At 51.9% G+C, this 19,740-nt stretch overlaps 1 protein-coding gene across 2 annotated transcripts; it reads left to right on the top strand.

Moving 5' to 3' along the window:
* The first annotated feature begins 5,734 nt into the window (after positions 1–5,734).
* On the top strand, positions 5,735–19,228 carry GFI1B (growth factor independent 1B transcriptional repressor). Of its 2 annotated transcripts, none has more exons than XM_005580545.5 (7): positions 5,735–5,882; positions 13,721–13,840; positions 14,671–14,808; positions 15,577–15,848; positions 16,442–16,579; positions 17,137–17,302; positions 18,406–19,228. In XM_005580545.5, exons 2-7 carry the CDS (start codon positions 13,741–13,743, stop codon positions 18,582–18,584), a joined length of 993 nt encoding a protein of 330 aa, XP_005580602.1. In that variant the 5' UTR covers positions 5,735–5,882; positions 13,721–13,740; the 3' UTR covers positions 18,585–19,228. The 2 variants fall into 2 exon arrangements, with proteins under 2 accessions (XP_005580602.1, XP_045229972.1); XM_045374037.3 differs by having other exon boundaries at positions 17,071–17,302.
* Positions 19,229–19,740: the final 512 nt, after the last annotated feature.

Raw genomic sequence — 19,740 nt, 5'->3', positions numbered from 1 at the left:
TCTCACCGAAAAGCAAGTGAGGCTCCATGAGTAACCGAGCAAGACAGGAATCCAAGGGTTGTCATGGGTGGGCCAAATCCTGTAGACAACAGATGACTCCCTGGATTGTGGGGCGTGTGGGAGGGCTTCCTGGAGGCGTTGAGAGCTGGATTGGGCTGTGAAGGAGGGGGCTGAAGAGAAAGAACCATTCCAGACAAGGGGAACAGGTGAGGCAAGAAAGGACACAGCATATCCAGGTGATGATGAGAGGACAGTTAGAAGGTAAAAGGTAGAAGCCATGGCCCCAAATGCCTCTCTGGCCTTATTCTGTTCAATGACAGCTGTTGTTCCCGCTCAAACCCATCTTTTCCTCTACACTTGAGTCCTCGTCGTTTTGGCAGGAAAGTCGCCAGCCCTGGCCAATAAGAGACCCATATCCCCCCCCCGGACACAATGATTGGTGCTGGGATGTGCTTGTGACCGGGCTGGGCCAATCAGAGTCAACCCTAGAAATCTTGCTGAAGCAATTGAGGAGATACCTCTCTCACCACTGGGGTTCCTAGGCTCGCAGACGAGAGCCGGATAAAGTGGGTAGAGATCACAGCGTGAGGATGAGGCCAACACAGCGGGAAGCCAAGCCGAGAGATGAAGAGTCATTCATTCATTCATTCATTCACTCTGTGAAGATATCACTAGGGTCTCCCATACTCTGTCCTAAGCCCCGGAGAGTCTGAGCTCTGAGCTGTGTGCCTGGAAAAACAGTTCCTGCTCTTGTAGCATGGACATTCCTTGTGGGAAGTCAGAGCAATAAATAAATGAATTAAAAGATAGGAAGATGGCCGGGCGCGGTGGCTCACGCCTGTAATCCCAACACTTTGGGAGGCTGAAGCGGGCGGATCACGAGGTCAGGAGATCGAGACCATCCGGCTAACACGGTGAAACCCCGTCTCTGCTAAAAAAATACAAAAAATTAGCCGGGCGAGGTGGCGGGCGCCTGTAGTCCCAGCTACTCGGGAGGCTGAGGCAGGAGAATGGCGTGAACCCGGGAGGCGGAGCTTGCAGTGAGCCGAGATCGCGCCACTGCACTCCAGCCTGGGTGACAGAGCGAGACTCCGTCTCAAAAAAATAAATAAATAAAAATAAAAATAAATAAACCCCATCTCTACTACAAACACAAAAAATTAGCCAGGTGTGGTGGTGGGCACCTTTAATCCCAGCTACTCAGGAGGCTGAGCAAGGATAATCGCTTGAACCGGGGAGGAGGAGGCTGCAGTGAGCTGAGATTGGGCCACTGCACTCCAGCCCAGGCGACAGAGCCAGACTCCATCTCAAAATGAAACAAAAAACAAAAAAAAAGGTAAGAAGATAAGCAAGGTATTTTCAGATAAGTGTGAATGCTAAGAAGAAAGGGTTGGGTGAAGGAATAGAAAGTGACTGGGGTTGGGGGGTCCTACTTTAGTTGAAGATCAAGGAGGTCTTTCGGCAGAAGTAACATTTTCGCTAAGACCTGGTTGACAAGAAGGAGACAGTCTTGGGGAAATCAGAGAGTTAAGCCATCCAGGCAGAGGGCCCGAGAAGGGCCAATGACCTGAATGAGATTCCAGACAATATCATTTGAGCATCTGGATCCAACTATGTCAGAAGCTGAAAATTTTCTCTGACCTGAACTAATTGTTTTATTGTGGTTATTAAATGAGTTTAAATTGGGTTTCTGAGCTGGGCACGGTGGCATGCACCTGTAATCCAAGCTACTCAGGAGCTTGGGAGGATTGCTTGAGGCCAGGAGTTCAAGACCAGGCTGGGCTACAGAGCAAGACCCCATCTTTTTGAAACTTTCTGCAACTCGCATCTGGAAAAGTGCTGTTATTTGAAAGGGTGCTGACGTCGTGAAAAACATGGAGTACTGATTTCTGAAGCTGAGATTTCTGTCCTAAAGGTACAGGGAAATTATCGAAGGTTTTTAAACCAGGGAAAAATCTTCCTGATCTTTGTTCTTTTTCTCTCTCTAGGCTCAGCTCTCAAATGTCCTAACTTTCCCTCCGCTTCCTTCAGTCTCTGCATTTCTTCCCTAATGAACTCGCCTGCTGTCAGCTCCCTTCAGGGTACCTCCAGTCCTTAGCACATGCTGTTCCTCTTTGAGACACTTTTCCCTACCTTCCTTCTCCCAACTAACTTAGCCTAGGCATCAACTTAGATATCACTTCCTTCACCAACCCCCCAAGTCTGGGTCCATTTACAAATGCCCCAGACATCTTTTGTGTACCATGTTTATATCACAGCACTTGTCACCCCAAATTGTAAATTTCAGATTGCTCTTTGCTACCCTCTAGACCAGGAAGAAACATGTAAAGTCTGACTATTATTTGAAACCCCAGCATGTGGTGCCTTTTTGTAGGCACATGATACACACGCCACACGCATTAGATAAGGGAGGTAGGGAAAGACCTGATACGTGAAAGGTACCCAATGGTAACTGTTAAATGGATGAATAAACTGATGAATGGGCACGGGAATGTGGAAGTGATTTAGCTCTTGTGAGAGACTAAATGAAGGTGTTGACTCCAGGGTTACTCACTAAGGGAAGTGCTGGTAGCTTTTCAGGCAGCCCTGGAGGGGACACAGAACATGGGAGGTCCAGGGCTCTATGGGCCTGGGCGAGGCTGACTGGGGACTCCTGGCTTCAATTGCTATGCCAGGAGACTGGTGGCCTGGCCACTGCTCTCCCATCAAGGGGAGCTTCATCTGCAGGCTGGGTCCCTGGTCTAGGTCTGGGAAGGCTGTCCCTGAGTCAGTTACTCAAGGGGGAAGGTAGGGACCCTAAAGTGGGATTATAACCTTAGAACAGCAATTGAACTGCAAGTGCCTGATACAGCGACTTCCTATTAGAAAACACCCTAAAAAAATGGAGGAAGCATTTGGTGAGATAAACCATGAAACATGTGAAACCATTAAAGATGTCAATAAAGGCTGCAGACGAATTTAGGAAGCACTTCCATAAAATCATGTTTCACGGAAAATGACTTGCTGATTTACAGTAGCAAAATGTGGATATGTGTGTATAAGGACGTGAGAACATGAGGAAACTGTGGACTTGTTGACTTGGAAAGAATGTTTTAAGTTTTCTGCATAATGACAAACAGTTCTAGCTGATTGTTGGCAATGTACAACATCCACAGAATACTCAAGATGTGTCCCCTGGCTGGGTGCAGCAGCTTGTGCCTGTAATCCCAGCACTTTGGGAGGCTGAGGCAGAAGGATCACTTGAGGCCAGGAGAGTTCAAGATCAGTCTATTGTGAATACTGCTGCTATAAATGTAAGTGTGCAAATATCTCTTCGAGCCTGCTTCCAATGATTTTGGGTCTATACCCAGAAGTAGATCCACTCACTTTTGACTTTGCATTCTCTGAACTTTGGAGGAGATATTTGAGAACTTCTAAATTTCAAATGAAAATAATGATTTAGACCAGCCTGGACAGCATAGCAAGACCCCAACGCTACAAAAAATTTAAAAAATTAACCAGGCATACTGGTGCACCTGTATGTAGTCCCAGCTAGTCAAGAGGCTGAAGGAGGCTGAAGCAGGAGGATCTCTTGAGCCAGGGAGGTCGAGCCTGCAGTGAACTACGATTTCAACACTGCACTCCAGTCTGGGCTACAAAGCCAACTCCTATCTCTAAGAAAATAATAATAATAGGCCGGGCGCGGTGGCTCAAGCCTGTAATCCCAGCACTTTGGGAGGCCAAGACAGGCGGATCACGAGGTCAGGAGATGGAGACCATCCTGGCTAACACGGTGAAACCCCGTCTCTACTAAAAAATACAAAAAACTAGCCGAGTGAGGTGGCAGCGCCTGTAGTCCCAGCTACTCGGGAGGCTGAGGCAGGAGAATGGCGTAAACCTGGGAGGCGGAGCTTGCAGTGAGCTGAGATCCAGCCACTGCACTCCAGCCCCGGCGACAGAGCAAGACTCCGTCTCAAAAAAAAAAAAAAGAAAAGAAAAGAAAAGAATAATAATAATATTTTTTTTTGAGATGGAGTTTTGCTCTTGTTGACCAGGCTGAAGTGCAATGTTGTGATCTGGACTCACCACAACCTCTGCCTTCTGGGTTCAAGTGATTCTCTGCCTCAGCCTCCTGAGTAGCTGGGATTACAGGCATGCGCCACCACGCCCAGCTAATTTTGTATTTTTTGTAGAGATGAGATTTCTCCATGTTGGTCAGGCTGGTCTCGAACTCCCGACCTCAGGTGATCCTTGCCTGCCTCAGCCTCTCAAAGTGCTGGGATTACAGGCATGAACCACTGTGCCTGGCCAATAATAATTTTTTAAAAAGATGTTTCTTTCCACCAAGAGAGGCAATGGGGCTGGGAGCAGTGGTCTGCTGTCTGTGGCCTAGGGCTGGGACTGACATCCCAGCATTACTGAGGCCTGGTGACCACAGGGTTGTGGCCTCCTGGCTGGCACTCCAGGACTGGCCCAGCAGAAAGACCTTGCCTGAAACACCTCTTTTTCTTCATCTTGAACCTTGGACTTGCAGTTTAAATCGGGGCTTCCTGTCACCAGACTTGTTTTCTTTAGGAGGGAAACACAATCTCCCCAGCGCCTGGGCTGGAAGAGCAGGCAAAGCAGTCTAACAGTGCTCTGTTTGTGGCGTTCTCATCTTATGCAAAACCTCCAGAAATAAATCAGTCATCCTGCAAGCGGGAGGAGGCGGGGGCCAGAGGAGGAAGAAGGTGGGGAGCCAGAGGATGGGACACCCTGCCAAATGGGAAGAAATGCCCCAGCCGGCTCAGCCAAGCTTTCCCGCCCCCACTCCCCGCCCCCCCACCATCAGTGGGACACCCCAGAGGCCCCCACTGGCCTCCCCATCACTTTGTCTGCCACCAGAGGGCGGCAGACGCGGGCTCTGGCACCTGGCCTTTAATCTGTATGGCAGCTTCAGCAGGCCAAGCGTCTCCTGGCCTCCAAACTCACTGCCACACCTCCACCGTGCCTCTACCCGCTCAAAGGTCATATCTGGGGGAAATGCAAATTTGATGTTTCTTCTGAAATGTGACCTCTGCAAGGACAAGGGGGGCCTCTATGAATGTGGCCGGCTTGGGAAGTAGGGGCTTTGCACAAGCCTGGCTGTCACAAGCCTCAGGGTGCTGAACTTGGGGAGGGAGGGATGGGAGGAGGGAGAGAGGAGGGAGGCAGGGAAAAACGGAAAAAAAAGGAGGGAGGAAAAGAGGGAAGAGAGAGAGAGGAGAGGAGGAGAGGGAGGGAGGGAAGGAAGGAAGGAGGGAGGAAGAAGGAAAATAAGGAAGGGAAGGAAGAAGGGAGGGAGGGAGGGAGGAAGAAGGAAAGGAGGAAGAGAAGGAAAGAAAAAAGAGGGAAGGAGGGAAGGAATAAAAAAGGCAAGAGAAAAGAAAGAAGAAAAAACCAAAGAGCCACGACTTCTCTATGCAAAATCGAGTTTTATAAGTTAGTATTTTTTAACTTTAATTTTTAAAATTTAATAATTTAGCCATCACCTTCTTTTTGTGCAGATGTTATTCAAAATTTCCAGCAAAATTCTGAATTTCTCTGCAGAGAGAAAGCGCTCCGCTCCAAGTGTCGAGGGTTAGAAATGAGGATTCGAAGTCTTGCGTCCTGGAAAGTTTTGATAAGCAAATACGGCTGAGCTCCCGCGCTCTCTTCATTGGCTGCTTCTTCACCGCCAGATTTTGACACAAATAATCAGATTGAAAATCAGGGAGGGGAACAGAAGAGGAAAAACACACAGAGAGACAGAGAAAAAAGGAGAAGTATCTATTTGTGCAAAGAGTCACACAGTTGACAGAGCGGAGGCCAGTCCCGAGCGAGGCTTTGCAGTTCCCACCTCGGGAAGCTCCGGCAGAACCCAGGCGAGGGACAGCTCCGGGCAGGTGAGTGCTGGAGGATGCGTTTCTGCGCTTTTCTTTTGAAATGTGCCTGCGCGCCACAGGTGGCTTCACAGCAGGTTCCCTGGCTCCTCCTGCAGTCCTAGGAAGGGTGAGGTGGGCTGGAAAAGCTCTGGAAGGCAAGGAGCCAAGGGAGAAAGAGGGTGAGGACGTAACCTTGTCTGAGACACTCTGCTGAGAATTACACCTTTGCCGGCTGTGCAGAAACACTTTTCAAAACTTGATTTTAGGCTGACAGACGTCACCTTCGGGCACAAAGTCATACCCACAACCCAGCTGTCCCGGGGACCTGGGCAGTGCTCAGGGAGACACACTTCCAAGTGCCCGCGTTGTGTTCCCCCTGGGAGACAGTCCCAGACTCTGGGGACTTAACTAAAGTTCCTGGGACACGTTTTTTTTTGGTTGTTGTTGTTGTTGTTGTTTTGTTTTTTGGGTTTTTTTTTTTTTTTTCTGAGACGGAGTCTCACTCTGTCGCCCAGGCTGGAGTGCAGTGACATGATCCCACTGAAACCTCTGCTTCACGCATTCAAGCAATTCTCATGCCTCAGCCTCCCAAGTAGCTGGGATTACAGGCAAGTGTTACGACACCTGGCTAATTTTTGTATTTTTAGTAGAGACGGGTTTCACCATGTTGGCCAGGCTGGTTTCGAACTCTTGACCTCAAATGATCCACCCAACTCGGCCTCCCAAAGTGTTGGGATTACAGGCATTAGCCACTGCGCCCAGCCAATTCCCAGGACACTTTGAGAGTCAGGCATTCTTGCCCTCAGAGCCTACTAAGGGGAGATGACAAGGCTACCCTCTCCCACACACTGCCCAGGCTCCAGAAACAATGGAAACAGCCATGGGGAGGTACTGTTTCAGCTCTCCTTTCCCTGTAGACTGTTGTTAGCCCTTTCCACCTACTTTTGTAGGAAAAAAAAAAAAAAACAAGTTTAAATGTTAAGGCATCTGGGGAGACATGTTCACTCTAAAATAGGACTTGTAAAGAGGAGGTCTGCAGAACTGACGTGGGTATGTGCCTGTGCACATTTTTCTGGGGAGAAAGTCCACAGCTTTCGTGAGTTCTTAGGGAGCAAATTCAGTTACAATCTGTGGGCATGAGTCTGGTAGATATTAGAAGCTAACTGAGCTGCACCTGACCGCCTGGGCGCGCCTGCATGTTTCTTAGTAGGAAACAGGTAAAATATTTCTTCCAAGTCTAGCAAAGTGTCAAGTTTCTTGTCCTTAGAAGTGTTGCAGAAGGAATTCTTTGGACAAGAAAATGCATAATTCTTCTTGCTCTTTCTGTCAGATTTTGGTTTTCCTGAAGAGTGTTCTTGGGGAACATTGGAGAGCTATACCTGGTTTAGGTTTGATTACTGGAATCACTCAAAACCAGTGCAGACTATTGCCCCAAAGCTTTAAGGAGGGCAGGGTAGGGTGGGTGGGAAACTCAGTGGACAGTACAAGGATTTTCAAAGGCTCTGGGACCAGATGACTCCAGAATACCCAGGGAAAACAGCCTGATGAAACGGGATTCTTCACTGTCTGTGCCCCAATATCCAGACCCTTTGTTGAAACAACAGCAAACGCCACCCCCCCCCCGTTAGTCTAGAGGGAGGCTTTTCATGTGTTCCTTGCCAGGAATTCAAGCCAATGGGAGCTGCTTTAGTCTATAATATAGAGATATGCAGAAAGGGTTTCATTCACTCACTTTTCTTTTTATTTTGATAAAATACACATGACAAAATTTACAATTTTAGCCATTTACAAGTGTACCATTCAGCGGTGTTAAGTATATTCACATTGCTGTGCGACCGTCACCACCATCCATCCACAGAACTGTTTCATCTCGTAAAGCTGAAACTTCATACCTATTACACAGTAACTTCCATTCCCTTCCCCTCCCCCTGGCAACCTCTATCTTTTTCTGTCTCTACAAAATTGCCTATTTTAGGGACTCATATAAGGAATCACACAGCATTCGTCCTTTTGTGACTGGCTGATTTCACTTAGCATAAATCCTTCAGGTTCATCCATGTTGTAGCATGTCCAGCATTTCCTTCCTTTTTAAGGCCGAATAATGTTCAATCATATCGCTAGACCACATTTTGTTTGTTTGTTTGTTTGTTTGTTTGAGACGGGGTCTGTTGCAAGGCTGGAGTGTAATGGTGCGATCTTGGCTCACCGTAACCTCTGCCTCCCTGGTTCAAGCGATTCTCCTACCTCAGCCTCCTGAGTAGCTGGGATTACAGGCACCCACCACCACACCTGGCTGATTTTTGTATTTTTAGCAGAGGCAGGGTTTCGTCACGTTGGCCAGGCTGGTCTTGAACTCCTGACCTCAGGTGATCTGCCCACCTTGGCCTCCTAAAGTGCTGGGATTACAGGTGTGAGCCACTCAGAGCGGCCATAGACCACATGTTGTTCGGGCATTCATCTGCCATGAACACCTGGCTTGCTTCTACCTTTTGCCTATTGTGAATAGTGCTGCTATAAACATGAGTATGCAAATATCTATTTGAGTCTCTCCTTCCAATGATTTTGGGTCTATACCCAGAAGTACATTCACTCCCTTTTGACATTGCATTCTCTGAGCTTTGGAGGAGACATGTGAGAACTCCTTCTAAATTTCAAATAAAAATAATGATTTAGACCAGCCTGGGCAACATGGCAAAACCCCGTCTCTACAAAAAGTACAAAAATTAGCCAGGTGTGGTGGCGCACGCCTGTAGTCCCAGCTACTCGAGAAGCTGAGATGGGAGGATCGCTTGGGCCTGGGAGGTGGAGGTTACAATGGGCCAAGATCAAACCACTGCACTGCAGCCCAGGTGACAGAGTGAGACCCTGTCTCAAAATAATAATAATGATGATGATAATGATAATGATTACTTTCTGCTGGGGCCCCTGAGCCTGACCTGGGTGCATTTTCCCCTGACTCCTTCATGGACAAGTCTTGTTGTTTCCCCTTGAATCTTTTTTTTTTTTTTTTTTTTTTTTTTGAGACAGAGTCTCACTCTGTCACCAAGGCTGGAGTGCAGTGGCACCATCTCGGCTCACCGCAATCTTCGTCTTCTGGGTTCCAGTGATTCTCCTGCCTCAGCCTCCCAAGTAGCTGGAATTACAGGTGTCCACCACCACACCCAGCTAAGTTTAGTATCTTTAGTAAAGACAGGGTTGCCTGTCTTTACCATGTTGGCCAGGCTGGTCTTGAACTCCTGACTTCAGGTGATCCGCCTGCCTTGGCCTCCCAAAGTGCTGGGATTACAGGCAAGAGCCACCAAGCCCGGCCTCCCTTGAGTCTGTAAACATAAAGGAAGTCAAAAGGGTCCTCTGTAGTTGACCCTGAGAACCAGCTGAGTCTTACCCAACCCTCCCAAAAAGGGAACCCGAGTGACAAGTCTTTTAGTCAAGGTGGTTCAATCTCTCACTGAAGGTCAACGAATTCTACATGGGATTTTAGAGCAAAAGGGAAGTTTAGAAATCTCTCAGCCCAACCGTCCCTTTTGAGAGATAGGAAAACCAAGCCCCAGGTTGGTGGCTGATGTGGTCACAAACTCCAGGACCCCAAATCAGACTCGATTCCTTGGGCAACACAAGGGGCCTCATTACAGGGACCTCACAGGCCTGTTGATCCAAGTCCTACTGGAAGTTAGGGCGCCGGCTCCTGCCAGGGTGGAGGGTCGCCTGTCTTCAAGGAGCACTGACTGAGATTCTGACTCAGGGTCGGGGGGCTCTACCAGGATCGGGGGGTTATGAAGTGATGTTAACAGTGGGCCTCTTTCCGGAGGTCCGATACTATCAGGGCCTCTGTTTTATGAAGAAATCCTAAGCTTCTTTCATAATCTCTGCTCTTAGCTCTTTCTCAGAACGGAGTTCGTGTGAATCAAAACCAAGTGGTTGTTAATTAACTACAGTATAGGTGATTCGTTCCTGTTTTTTCTTTAAAAAAAAAAAAAAAAAAACAACCTTTCCTACTTTCCTAACAGGGACCAAAAGGAAGTTCACCAGGTGCGTTTGGCCCCTTTGTAAGCCGGAGGGCTTGGCCGTGGCGTTGGCTGTGTCCCTGTCACTTGCCAAGCTCAGGGGAGAGCACACTGGGGGGAGCCAAGAGAAGGGGTGTGGGGCTCAGGGGAGATCACTAGAGTAGGCGTGAGAATCACCTTCCTGAAGCTGGAGAACTCCAGAGGCCAGCCCCACCCTGCACTGTGCCTAAGTGAAAAGTGCTTGGCCAGGGCTCGTGAGCGCTAGAAAGTGTCCACGTTGTGGGGTCCGGCATTGGAGTCAGTTGACCTGAGGTCTCCTTGGGCCCTGAGCCCAAAGGAAGATCAATGCTTCCTGAAGGGAGGTCTGTCCCTGGCCTGGCCCCACTGAAATTCTTCAGAGCCACGTGGGTCTTTTAGGAGCCTCGAAAAGACTTGGGGGTCAGAGGGTTTGATTTTTCTCCCCCCACCCCCTTTTTTTTTTTTTTTTTTTTTTTGAGACAGCGTCTGGCTCTGTCGCCCAGGCTGAAGCGCAGTGGTGATGCGATCTCAGCTCACTGCAACCTCCGCCTCCCGGGTTCAAGCAATTCTCCTGCCTCAGCCTCCTGAGTAGCTGAGACATAGCACGCGCCACCATGCCCAGCTAATTTTTGTATTTTTAGTAGAGACGAGGGTTCACTGTGTTGGCCAGGCTGGTCTTGAACTCCTGATCTCGTGATCTGCCCACCTCGGCCTCCCAAAGTGCTGGGATTACAGGCATGAGCCACCGCGCCTGGCCTGATTTTTCTCCCCTCTTGCCCCAGCACCCCGCATTTCCCTCTGTACTGCAGGTGGTGTTCACCAGGTGCTGTGAGGACCTCTCACAGTGCTGGGTGGCACAGTGGCTTGAGAGTAAAATCCTAACAGGCCAGGAGCCCTGGATCGGTGTCACTTTCCTCTCTACACCTCAGTTTTCCTACCTGCAACCTGGGAAGACACTGCTTGACACAGGCACGTGAGGGAGTTTCAAACTGCTGTTTTCATCCCTAGCACATCGGCTCCACACCCTCTGCAGAGAGAAAGCCATGCCGGGCACTGCCCAGCACTTGGCACCCAGTCTGCACCGAGTAACTGCCCACCTCCTGGGCTGAAAGTCAAGAGCATGGAGGCCTGGGGCCAGACAGACCCCAGTCCTGCCCTGCTCACTCTGCCGCAGGGTCCTGAGCCCTCCAGGCCTCAGCTCCTCCTTTATGAAATGGGACAGCAGCAGGACTCAGCATCTGGATTAAGCATCAGGATTAAAGGTGTAATAAAAAAGGCCGGCTAAGCAGCCCCCTGCCACAAGGGTTGACGGGCGCCTCCTTCTATCACAGACGCCTCGGCGAGTACCTTTGGTTCTAGCTGATTTCCTCATAAATATTATGTGGGAAAAAAAGATCATCTTTTGATATTTTGATAGGCCCTCACAGGCCCCCTCAAAACAAAGTGCGAGGGGAACCCCGCACCCTCAGCCCTCCTCCTGCTCACTGGGTCCCCTCCTCTCCCGCTAGGGTCTGGCGTCCCCAGGGGCTTTCTTGAAGCATAGAAGAGTTAGAAGCGGGAAGGAAGGGGGGTGTGGGGAGCCCTGGTGAGGGAGGGGGAGGAGGCAGGAGGAGGAAGACGTGTCCCTGGGAGATAAGGCCGTGGGCTGCCCCCGGCCCGAGCCTGTGTTCAGAGAGCCGAGCATCTGACCGCGGGAAGGGACCCCAGAGGTCTTCAAGGTCCTTTCTCCTAATTTTAGAGCTCAGAGAGTACAGGGCCTTGAGCGCGGCCCTGGCTTCGGGGAGCTGCTGCAGCCCTTGGCGCAGGGCTCACCCCGTCCTTTGAATGCACCTGCAGTGGGCTGGGTGCTGGGATGCGCGGATGGGCACATGCTGAGCGCTTCCCATGCTCGCTCCTGATGGATAAAGGTCCTTTCTCACTACCCACAATCCCACGGGGTTGGATTGGGATCCCCATTTAGCAGATATGGCCACTGAGGCTCGGGGATGAGTCTTACAGCAGGCAAGGGCTGGGCCTGAGCTTGGCCCTCTGTGCAGAGCCCCCAGTCCAAACTCCTGATGTCCCCAGGCTCTGGGCCAGGGGGAAGGAGGTCTGGGCACAGTCAGGTCCCTCTTCTGCCTGGCTCTGGGTCATCCCTTTGGGGAAGGGGTGAGTCCCTGGCCCTTTTCCAAGCTGCATTCTCTAATCTCCCACCTCCCACCCTGCTCCTGGGCCAAGGCCTTATCACCCTGGCCCTCACTGCTGTTCTGAAGCAGCTGTGATCCCTTTCCCGCCTTCTCTGGAGCCCTATCACCGCTGCAGTCTTGCATGGCGGCTGGCCCAAGGGGATGGGGGGTGGGACTCTTCCGAGGCCTCAGGCGTGGGCCTGGTGTTGGTCTGGGTGCAGCATGGGGGCAGAAAAGATAGAGGACCACAAGATGATGCTTTCCAGGAGCCCCCAGGGGAGCCTCACAGGCTGAGTACAGGGATGTGAAGCATTCTGGGGGCCAGGCGGGGCTCTCAGCTCCAGAGGGCTCTGCAGGGGAAGCCAGGGTCCAGCCCTGTCACTCCCCGACCCTACCTGGGATGGTCCCCTGACTGATGTGGTCCTTGGTTTCTTCCCCCACTCCCTGACCGGTGGGGTCAGTAGTGATGCTGGGCTGCCCATGGAAGCTGGGGGATATTTGCCTCTTCTCCTGTGTCCGTGAAACTTCAGGCGTCCAGGTGCAGTGGAGTGGGGGCTCCTCTCAGGTCTTGAGTCCCCCCACCCCATTCCTCAGATAGAGAAGGCCCCTGTCTCTCTAGGAAACAGAGTCTGGGCCAGGGCTGTGGACAAGGCGCAGCCCTGCTCTGTAGCCGTGGCTTGTAGCTTGCAGGAGCACGTGGATTGGCAATGTCTCCTCGTTTGCTTCAGCTTCTCTGCCAGAGCCCCCTGTGATAGACACTGAGCACCTGTGATGCCCTTGTCAGCACTGCAAGCCTCGACATCCCCCCTTACAGCAAAGGGAATAGGCCCAGAGAGGTTAAGTGTCTGTCCCAGATTGCACAGCAAGTGAGCTGAGATTCTAACCCGTGAACTGCTGATTCCAAAACCTAAGCTCAGACCATCTGTTTCTATGGCCTCTGAAGGTGAATCTCATTGGTACCTAAATGTAACTTTCTAGAATTGGGGTCCACCGTGTGTCACAGAGGGAGACCTTAGCCCCTGCCTTTCCCTTTCTGCTCCATTGCAGCCCAGATCGTGCCAATGGGAGCAGGCTTGTCTGAGCATTTTCTAGGGGGCGATGTATTTGTTTTCTGGTGAAGGAGCAGTGAGGGAAGTTAGGATTTGTAGCTGCCGTAACAAAATAGCACAAACAGGTGGCTTAAAAACAACAGAAATTTATTCTTTCATGGTTCTGGGGTCTAGAAATCCAAAATCAAGGTGTCCACAAAGTGGGTTCTTTCTGGAGACTCCAGGGAAGAGTACTTTGTGCCCCTCTCCGAGTTCTGGCAGCTGCCAGTACTGCCTGGCATTCTCTGGCTGATAGAAGCATCACTCTCTGCTCTGTTGTCACACGACATTCTCCCTGGGTGTCTGTGTCTCTGGGTCCAAATTTCCGTCTTCTTATAAGGACACTAGTCATCTTGGATTGAGGGTCCATCCGAACCCGGAATGACCTCGTCATAACTTGATGATATCTGCAAAAACACACTGTTACTAATAAGGTCATATTCACAGGTTCTGGGTGGACATGAACTTTGGGGCTCACTCTTCAAGCCAGTAGAGCTGCTGTTTGAGCTCAGGAGGAGGTTCTGAGATATGGGGAGTATTGTTCTCTTGTCCTTCCCAACCGCTCCCATCCCTCCCTCTTGCAGGTGTGGGGTGCACACTGAAAATGCCACGCTCCTTCCTGGTGAAGAGCAAGAAGGCTCACACCTACCACCAGCCCCGTGTGCAGGAGGATGAACCGCTCTGGCCTCCTGCCCTTACCCCGGGTGAGTCAGAGCCAAGGCTGGCGCCCTGCTGAACCCACCGGGGTCTTTCTGCTCTGTGTGATGGGGGTGCAGCAGCGTCCCTCCTGCAGCAGCCTCTTCTTCCAAGTCTGGAAGCAGGAGTGCAGTAAATATGGGTTGCAGATAAAAGGAGTAGATGCATGAATGATGCCCTCATCCCTTCTGCCCTGTTGGGGAGATGAGAGTGTCAAGTTGGAGCCCGTACTCAGTTACTGACATGTGGGGCCTCACTGGAGGCTCAATCTAGGGCTGGAGTTGGGTTGCTCAGAAAAACGGACTGGTCCTGGCCGGGCGCGGTGGCTCAAGCCTGTAATCCCAGCACTTTGGGAGGCCGAGACGGGCGGATCACGAGGTCAGGAGATCGAAACCATCCTGGCTAACACGGTGAAACCCCGTCTCTATTAAGAAATACAAAAAAAACTAGCCGGGCGAGGTGGCGGGCGCCTGTAGTCCCAGCTACTCGGGAGGCTGAGGCCAGAGAATGGCGTGAACCCGGGAGGCGGAGCTTGCAGTGAGCTGAGATCCGGCCACTGCACTCCAGCCTGGGCGACAGAGCGAGACTCCGTCTCAAAAAAAAAAAAAAAAAAAAAAAAAAGAAAAACGGACTGGTCCAAAGTCTTTCCCAGGGTCTCCTCCTGGCCTCTTCTCACCCCCCTGCCCTGGGCAGAGCCCAGGAGTATGAGCCACCAGAAACAGCCGCAAGTGGATGTCTATCTGGGCCTCCTTCTCCTAGGGAGGGTGTGCCCTCCTTGCTCCCTCTGGGCTTCCCAGAAGCTGTGGCTACTGATGCTGATGGTCCTATCTCCCTACAGTGCCCAGAGACCAGGCCCCGAGCAACAGCCCTGTCCTTAGCACCCTATTCCCAAACCAGTGCCTGGACTGGACCAACTTCAAGCGAGAGCCGGAGCTGGAGCAGGACCAGAACTTGGCCAGGATGGCCCCGGCACCAGGTACCCATCTGTGACCCCCTGTCATTCCCCAGGGAGTGCCAAGGGGAGGAAGGATGAAGGGACTCTTACAACACAGCCCCTTGGGGCCCTGGAGTCAGGAAGGACCCACAAAGTCACTGGATGCAGCCCGGGCTCTGTGGCTTCCGCTCGGGCCTCCCAGACAGGGAGCTAATTCCCAGATGCGGGCTAGGTGGGGGAAGAGGTAAGAAGCAGCAGCTGGGCCGGTCCATGCAAGGGGTGAGGCGGGCACTTTGGAGTGAGGGCGGGGCTGTTTCTGGACTGGAAAAGCTGAGGAGCCACAGGGACACAGGCATCCCCAGCAGTAAGTATTGGGTTGACACCCTGAAACCCTCCGTATGAGGTGATGAAGGTGGTGGTGGGTGGTGGAGGGTGGTGGGAAGTGGGTGCCCTGTGTTTATTTTATTTCATTTTATTTTTTGAGACAGGGTCTCACTCTGTTGCCCAGGCTGGAGTGCAGTAGCACGATCTCAGCTCACTGCAACCTCCGCCTCTCCGGTTCAAGTGATTCTCCTGCCTCATCCTCCCTAGTAGCTGGGATGATAGGTGTGAGCCACCACCCCTGGCTAATTTTTGTATTTTTTGGTAGAGACAGGGTTTCACCATGTTGGTCCGGCCGGTCTCAAACTCCTGACCTCAAGTGATCCTTCTGCCTTGGCCTCCCAAAGTGCTGGAATTGCAGGCGTGAGCCACCATGCCCAGCCCCCTGTGTTTAAATGAGTAACCAGGCATGTGTCCCTATCTCCACAGAGGGCCCCATTGTGCTGTCCCGACCCCAGGATGGGGACTCTCCACTGTCCGACTCACCCCCATTCTACAAGCCCAGCTTCTCCTGGGACATCCTGGCCTCAACGTATGGCCACAGCTACCGGCAGGCCCCCTCCACCATGCAGTCAGCCTTCCTGGAGCACTCCGTCAGCCTGTACGGCAGTCCTCTGGTGCCCAGCACCGAGCCCGCCTTGGACTTCAGCCTCCGCTACTCCCCGGGCATGGACGCGTACCACTGTGTGAAGTGCAACAAGGTGGGCAGTGGGGGGTGTGGGTGGGCACCTGGGCGCTGCTCTCTGCACTCCCTCTCAGCGCACTGGCAGCTCTGGGTGTTCCCTGTGCTGTGAACCTTGGGACTCTGGTGGGATTAATGATCAAAACGTTCGCCCTCATCACCATTCATTGAGCTCTGACCATGTGCCTGGCCCTGTGCTAAGCAGTTGACAGGCATGAGTGCCAGGAGGCAGATGAAGGGTTAAGGTTCAGAGAGGTTAAGTCACTTTTTCAGGATCAGACAGCAAGTAGCTATCAGAACCAGCATTCAAACCCAGCTCTGGCCAACTCCCAGCTCTTAACCACCGGGCTATTCAGCCTCTAGAGGAGGCAAGGAGGGGGCTCCAGATCCCCTCTCTCACACCCAACTTTGTAGATGGGAGACTGAGCCACAGAGAGGAAAAGGGACCTCCCTGGGACACACAGCAAACAAGTAGCAGAACTGGCGATCCAGCGTCCCTTCCTCTGTACACCCTGACTTGGCCGGAGCTGGGCATGGAAGAGACCATGGGACCCCAGGCCTGTTCCCCTCTCTGCAGCCCCCAGTGGCCTCACACGCTGCCCCTGCTTCCAGGTCTTCTCCACCCCTCACGGACTCGAAGTGCATGTGCGACGCTCCCATAGTGGGACCCGGCCCTTCGCCTGTGACGTCTGCGGTAAAACATTCGGCCACGCCGTGAGCCTGGAGCAGCACACACATGTCCACTCCCAGGTGGGCACCTGGCCCTGCGCGGGACTCCCAGCCCCATTCCTTTTCTGTGCTTCCCCAGGGAGCCTGGGGGCTGCGACTGGGTCCCTCCCCCTGCTCCTGGGGGCGACACAGATTGGGAGGGGTCCCCTAGTACCCACCTCCCTGAGTCTGGGTCTCCAACACCTGCCGTTAACAGACTTCCTACCCTTAACTAAACCGCTGTGCAGACCACAACCATCCCTGCCTCAAGGAACTCACTCTGGGTTAGTGGTCATGAAATGTGACCCTCTAAAAAATTTCTGAGATCAGTCAGTCCATCAGTCAATCAACAAACATTTATTGAGTTTTATTTTAAGCGGTATACCGTGAAGATTACAAGGAAAAATCCCACAGGAGGCCAACGAGGCTCCAAGCTCCAGTTTCACCTCAGAGGCAGAGATGAGGGGTTCCCGGGTCCTGCTCCTCCAGGCCCTATCCTCCAGGCCACCCCAATGGAGTGTCCTATTCCGCAGGGGATCCCGGCCGGGTCCAGTCCTGCGCCTGCGCCTGATCCCCCGGGGCCTCGTTTCCTCCGGCAGGAGCGCAGCTTCGAGTGCCGCATGTGCGGCAAGGCCTTCAAGCGCTCGTCCACGCTGTCCACCCACCTGCTCATCCACTCAGACACGCGGCCCTACCCCTGCCAGTTCTGCGGCAAGCGTTTCCACCAGAAGTCGGACATGAAGAAACACACCTACATCCACACAGGTGAGTGAGTCTCACCTGCCTGCGCCCCCTGGGCAGAGCACCCCCACCTTTCCCTGAGAGATGCATCAGAGGCCCCCAGCGTGAGGCTGGGGGTGGGGTCTAGTTACAAAGTCGAAGGCCACTGATGATGGAGGGCTGGGCGCCTGTGCTGCTTAAGTGCACTTAATGCATGGAAAAATTACAGGAAGGAAACAACAAAATCTCAACACTGGTGATCTCATGGCAGAAGTGAGACTAGCAATCGAATTATTCATTCATTTGCTTGCTCATTCACTCACTCACTTGCTCATTCATTTGTTCACTCATTTGCTCATTTATTCACACATTGGCTCACTCGTTTGCTCATTCATTTGTCCACTCATTCATTCATTTCTCATTCATTTGTTCACTCATTCTCTCACTCATTTGCTCATTCATTTGTTCACTCATTCTCTCACTCATTTGCTCATTTATTTGTTCACTCATTCATTCGTTTGCTCATTCATTTGTTCACTCATTCACTCATTTGCTCATTCATTTGTTCACTCATTCTCTCACTCATTTGCTTATTCATTTGTTCACTCATTCTCTCACTCATTTGCTTATTCATTTGTTCACTCATTCATTCATTTGCTTATTCATTTGTTCACTCATTCTCTCACTTATTTGCTCATTCCTTTGTTCACTCATTCATTCATTTGCTTATTCATTTGTTCACTCATTCTCTCACTTATTTGCTCATTCCTTTGTTCACTCACTCATTCATTTGCTTATTCATTTGTTCACTCATTCATTCATTCATTTGCTCATTCATTCCCTCCTTGCTATTAGCTGAGTGCCCCTTTTGTGCCAGGTGTACCAGACTTGGAAATGTGTTGATAAACAAGATGACTCGGCTGCTGCCCCTAACCACCCTATAATCCAGTAGGGGTGGGAGGAGGGTCCAAGTTGTGTCTTTGCTTCTCTCTCCTTTCTAATTCTTTTCTAAAGTGAATATGAGTTGGCCACGAGAGAAAACATAGGGAGTTATTGGAAAATGAACCCCGGGGCGGGGCAGTGGAGCGGCAGGCCTGGTGAAGAGGCCCTGACCCCACCCTTGCTGTGCTGCCCTCCCCTCCCTGCAGGTGAGAAGCCGCACAAGTGCCAGGTGTGCGGAAAGGCCTTCAGCCAGAGCTCCAACCTCATCACCCACAGCCGCAAGCACACAGGCTTCAAGCCCTTCAGCTGTGAGCTGTGCACCAAAGGCTTCCAGCGCAAGGTGGATCTGCGGCGGCACCGCGAGAGCCAGCACAGTCTCAAGTGAGGCTGCGCGGGCTCCCAGCTCCTGGCCAGCCTGCCCTGCGGTCCTGTCACCTGGAGGCCAGCCTCTCATGCCCAAATCTCCAGTCTCCTGGAGGTGGGACTGGACAGGAGTCTTCCAGCTTGTTTTGAGACTCACAAAAGTGTTGTGCGACCTTGGGCAAGTCACTTTCCCTCTCTGGATCAACATTTCTCCTGCTGCCAAGTGTGGGAGCCTGGCTGGGTCTTTCTGAGCAGAAGTTGTTTCCAGGTGTGCTCAGGCGCCTTCCTCTAGCAGAGCACAGAAAGCTAGAATACCCGCAGGGATACAGGGATGCGGAGAGTAGATGACCAGAGCTAGGACTCACAGACAGACCCTCTGCCTGCCTGCTGTCCACTGAGCTGGGACCTGGTCACCTTGGATTTTAGCGGGCCTCTTTCTGGCTGCAACAGGCAGAGTAGGAGCTGCCTCCCACCCCAGTCAGAGGCCTGGCACCCCCTCTGCTTCGGCCAGATGTGCTGGCTGACCCCGACTTCCGACCAGCACTCAGCTGGCCACTGAGGATTCCAGCTCTACAACCAGGCCATGAGGCTGGAGAAACTGGCAGTTATTGCTGTCAAAAGCCTGTTCTCTCAATTGCTGTCAATAAAATTAAAGATACAGATTTGCCGCCATGTGACCAGCATTCATTGCCTATGAGGTCCAGGGTACTGCACGAGGCTTTGGGGGATGATGGGGGGAGGCTTGAGGAGCAGAGAAAGCTATGGAGGCACTCACAGGCAAGTTGTGGAGACCGGTATTCAGCCCCCACGTGCACAGACCCGCTGAAGAGCCGGTAGCAGGCAGAAGGGGCCCATGCGACAAGACCACAGGGGTGGGCAAGGCTAGTGCAGCTGGGGCGGTATCCGTTTCCTGTGGCTGCTGTGACAAATGACCACAAACTTAGTGGCTTAAAACAACACACACTTATTCTCTTACAATTCTAGAGCCAGAAACTCAAAATGAGTCTCACGGGGCTAAATCAAGGTGTTAGCAGGACTGCGTTCCTACAGGAGGCTCCCAGGAGAGTCTGTTTGCCTGTCCCTTTCACCTTCCCAAGGCCGTCTGTATTCCTCTGATCTTGGCCCCTTCCTCTGCCTTCAAAGCGCATCACTCGGACCTCTGCTTCTGCCTCCACCTC

Source organism: Macaca fascicularis, chromosome 15 (genome assembly GCF_037993035.2).
Source record: "Macaca fascicularis isolate 582-1 chromosome 15, T2T-MFA8v1.1".
Taxonomy (NCBI): Eukaryota; Metazoa; Chordata; class Mammalia; order Primates; family Cercopithecidae; genus Macaca; species Macaca fascicularis.
The sequence above is the reverse complement of the archived record's forward strand: the minus strand, read 5'-3'. Positions and strand labels throughout refer to the sequence as shown.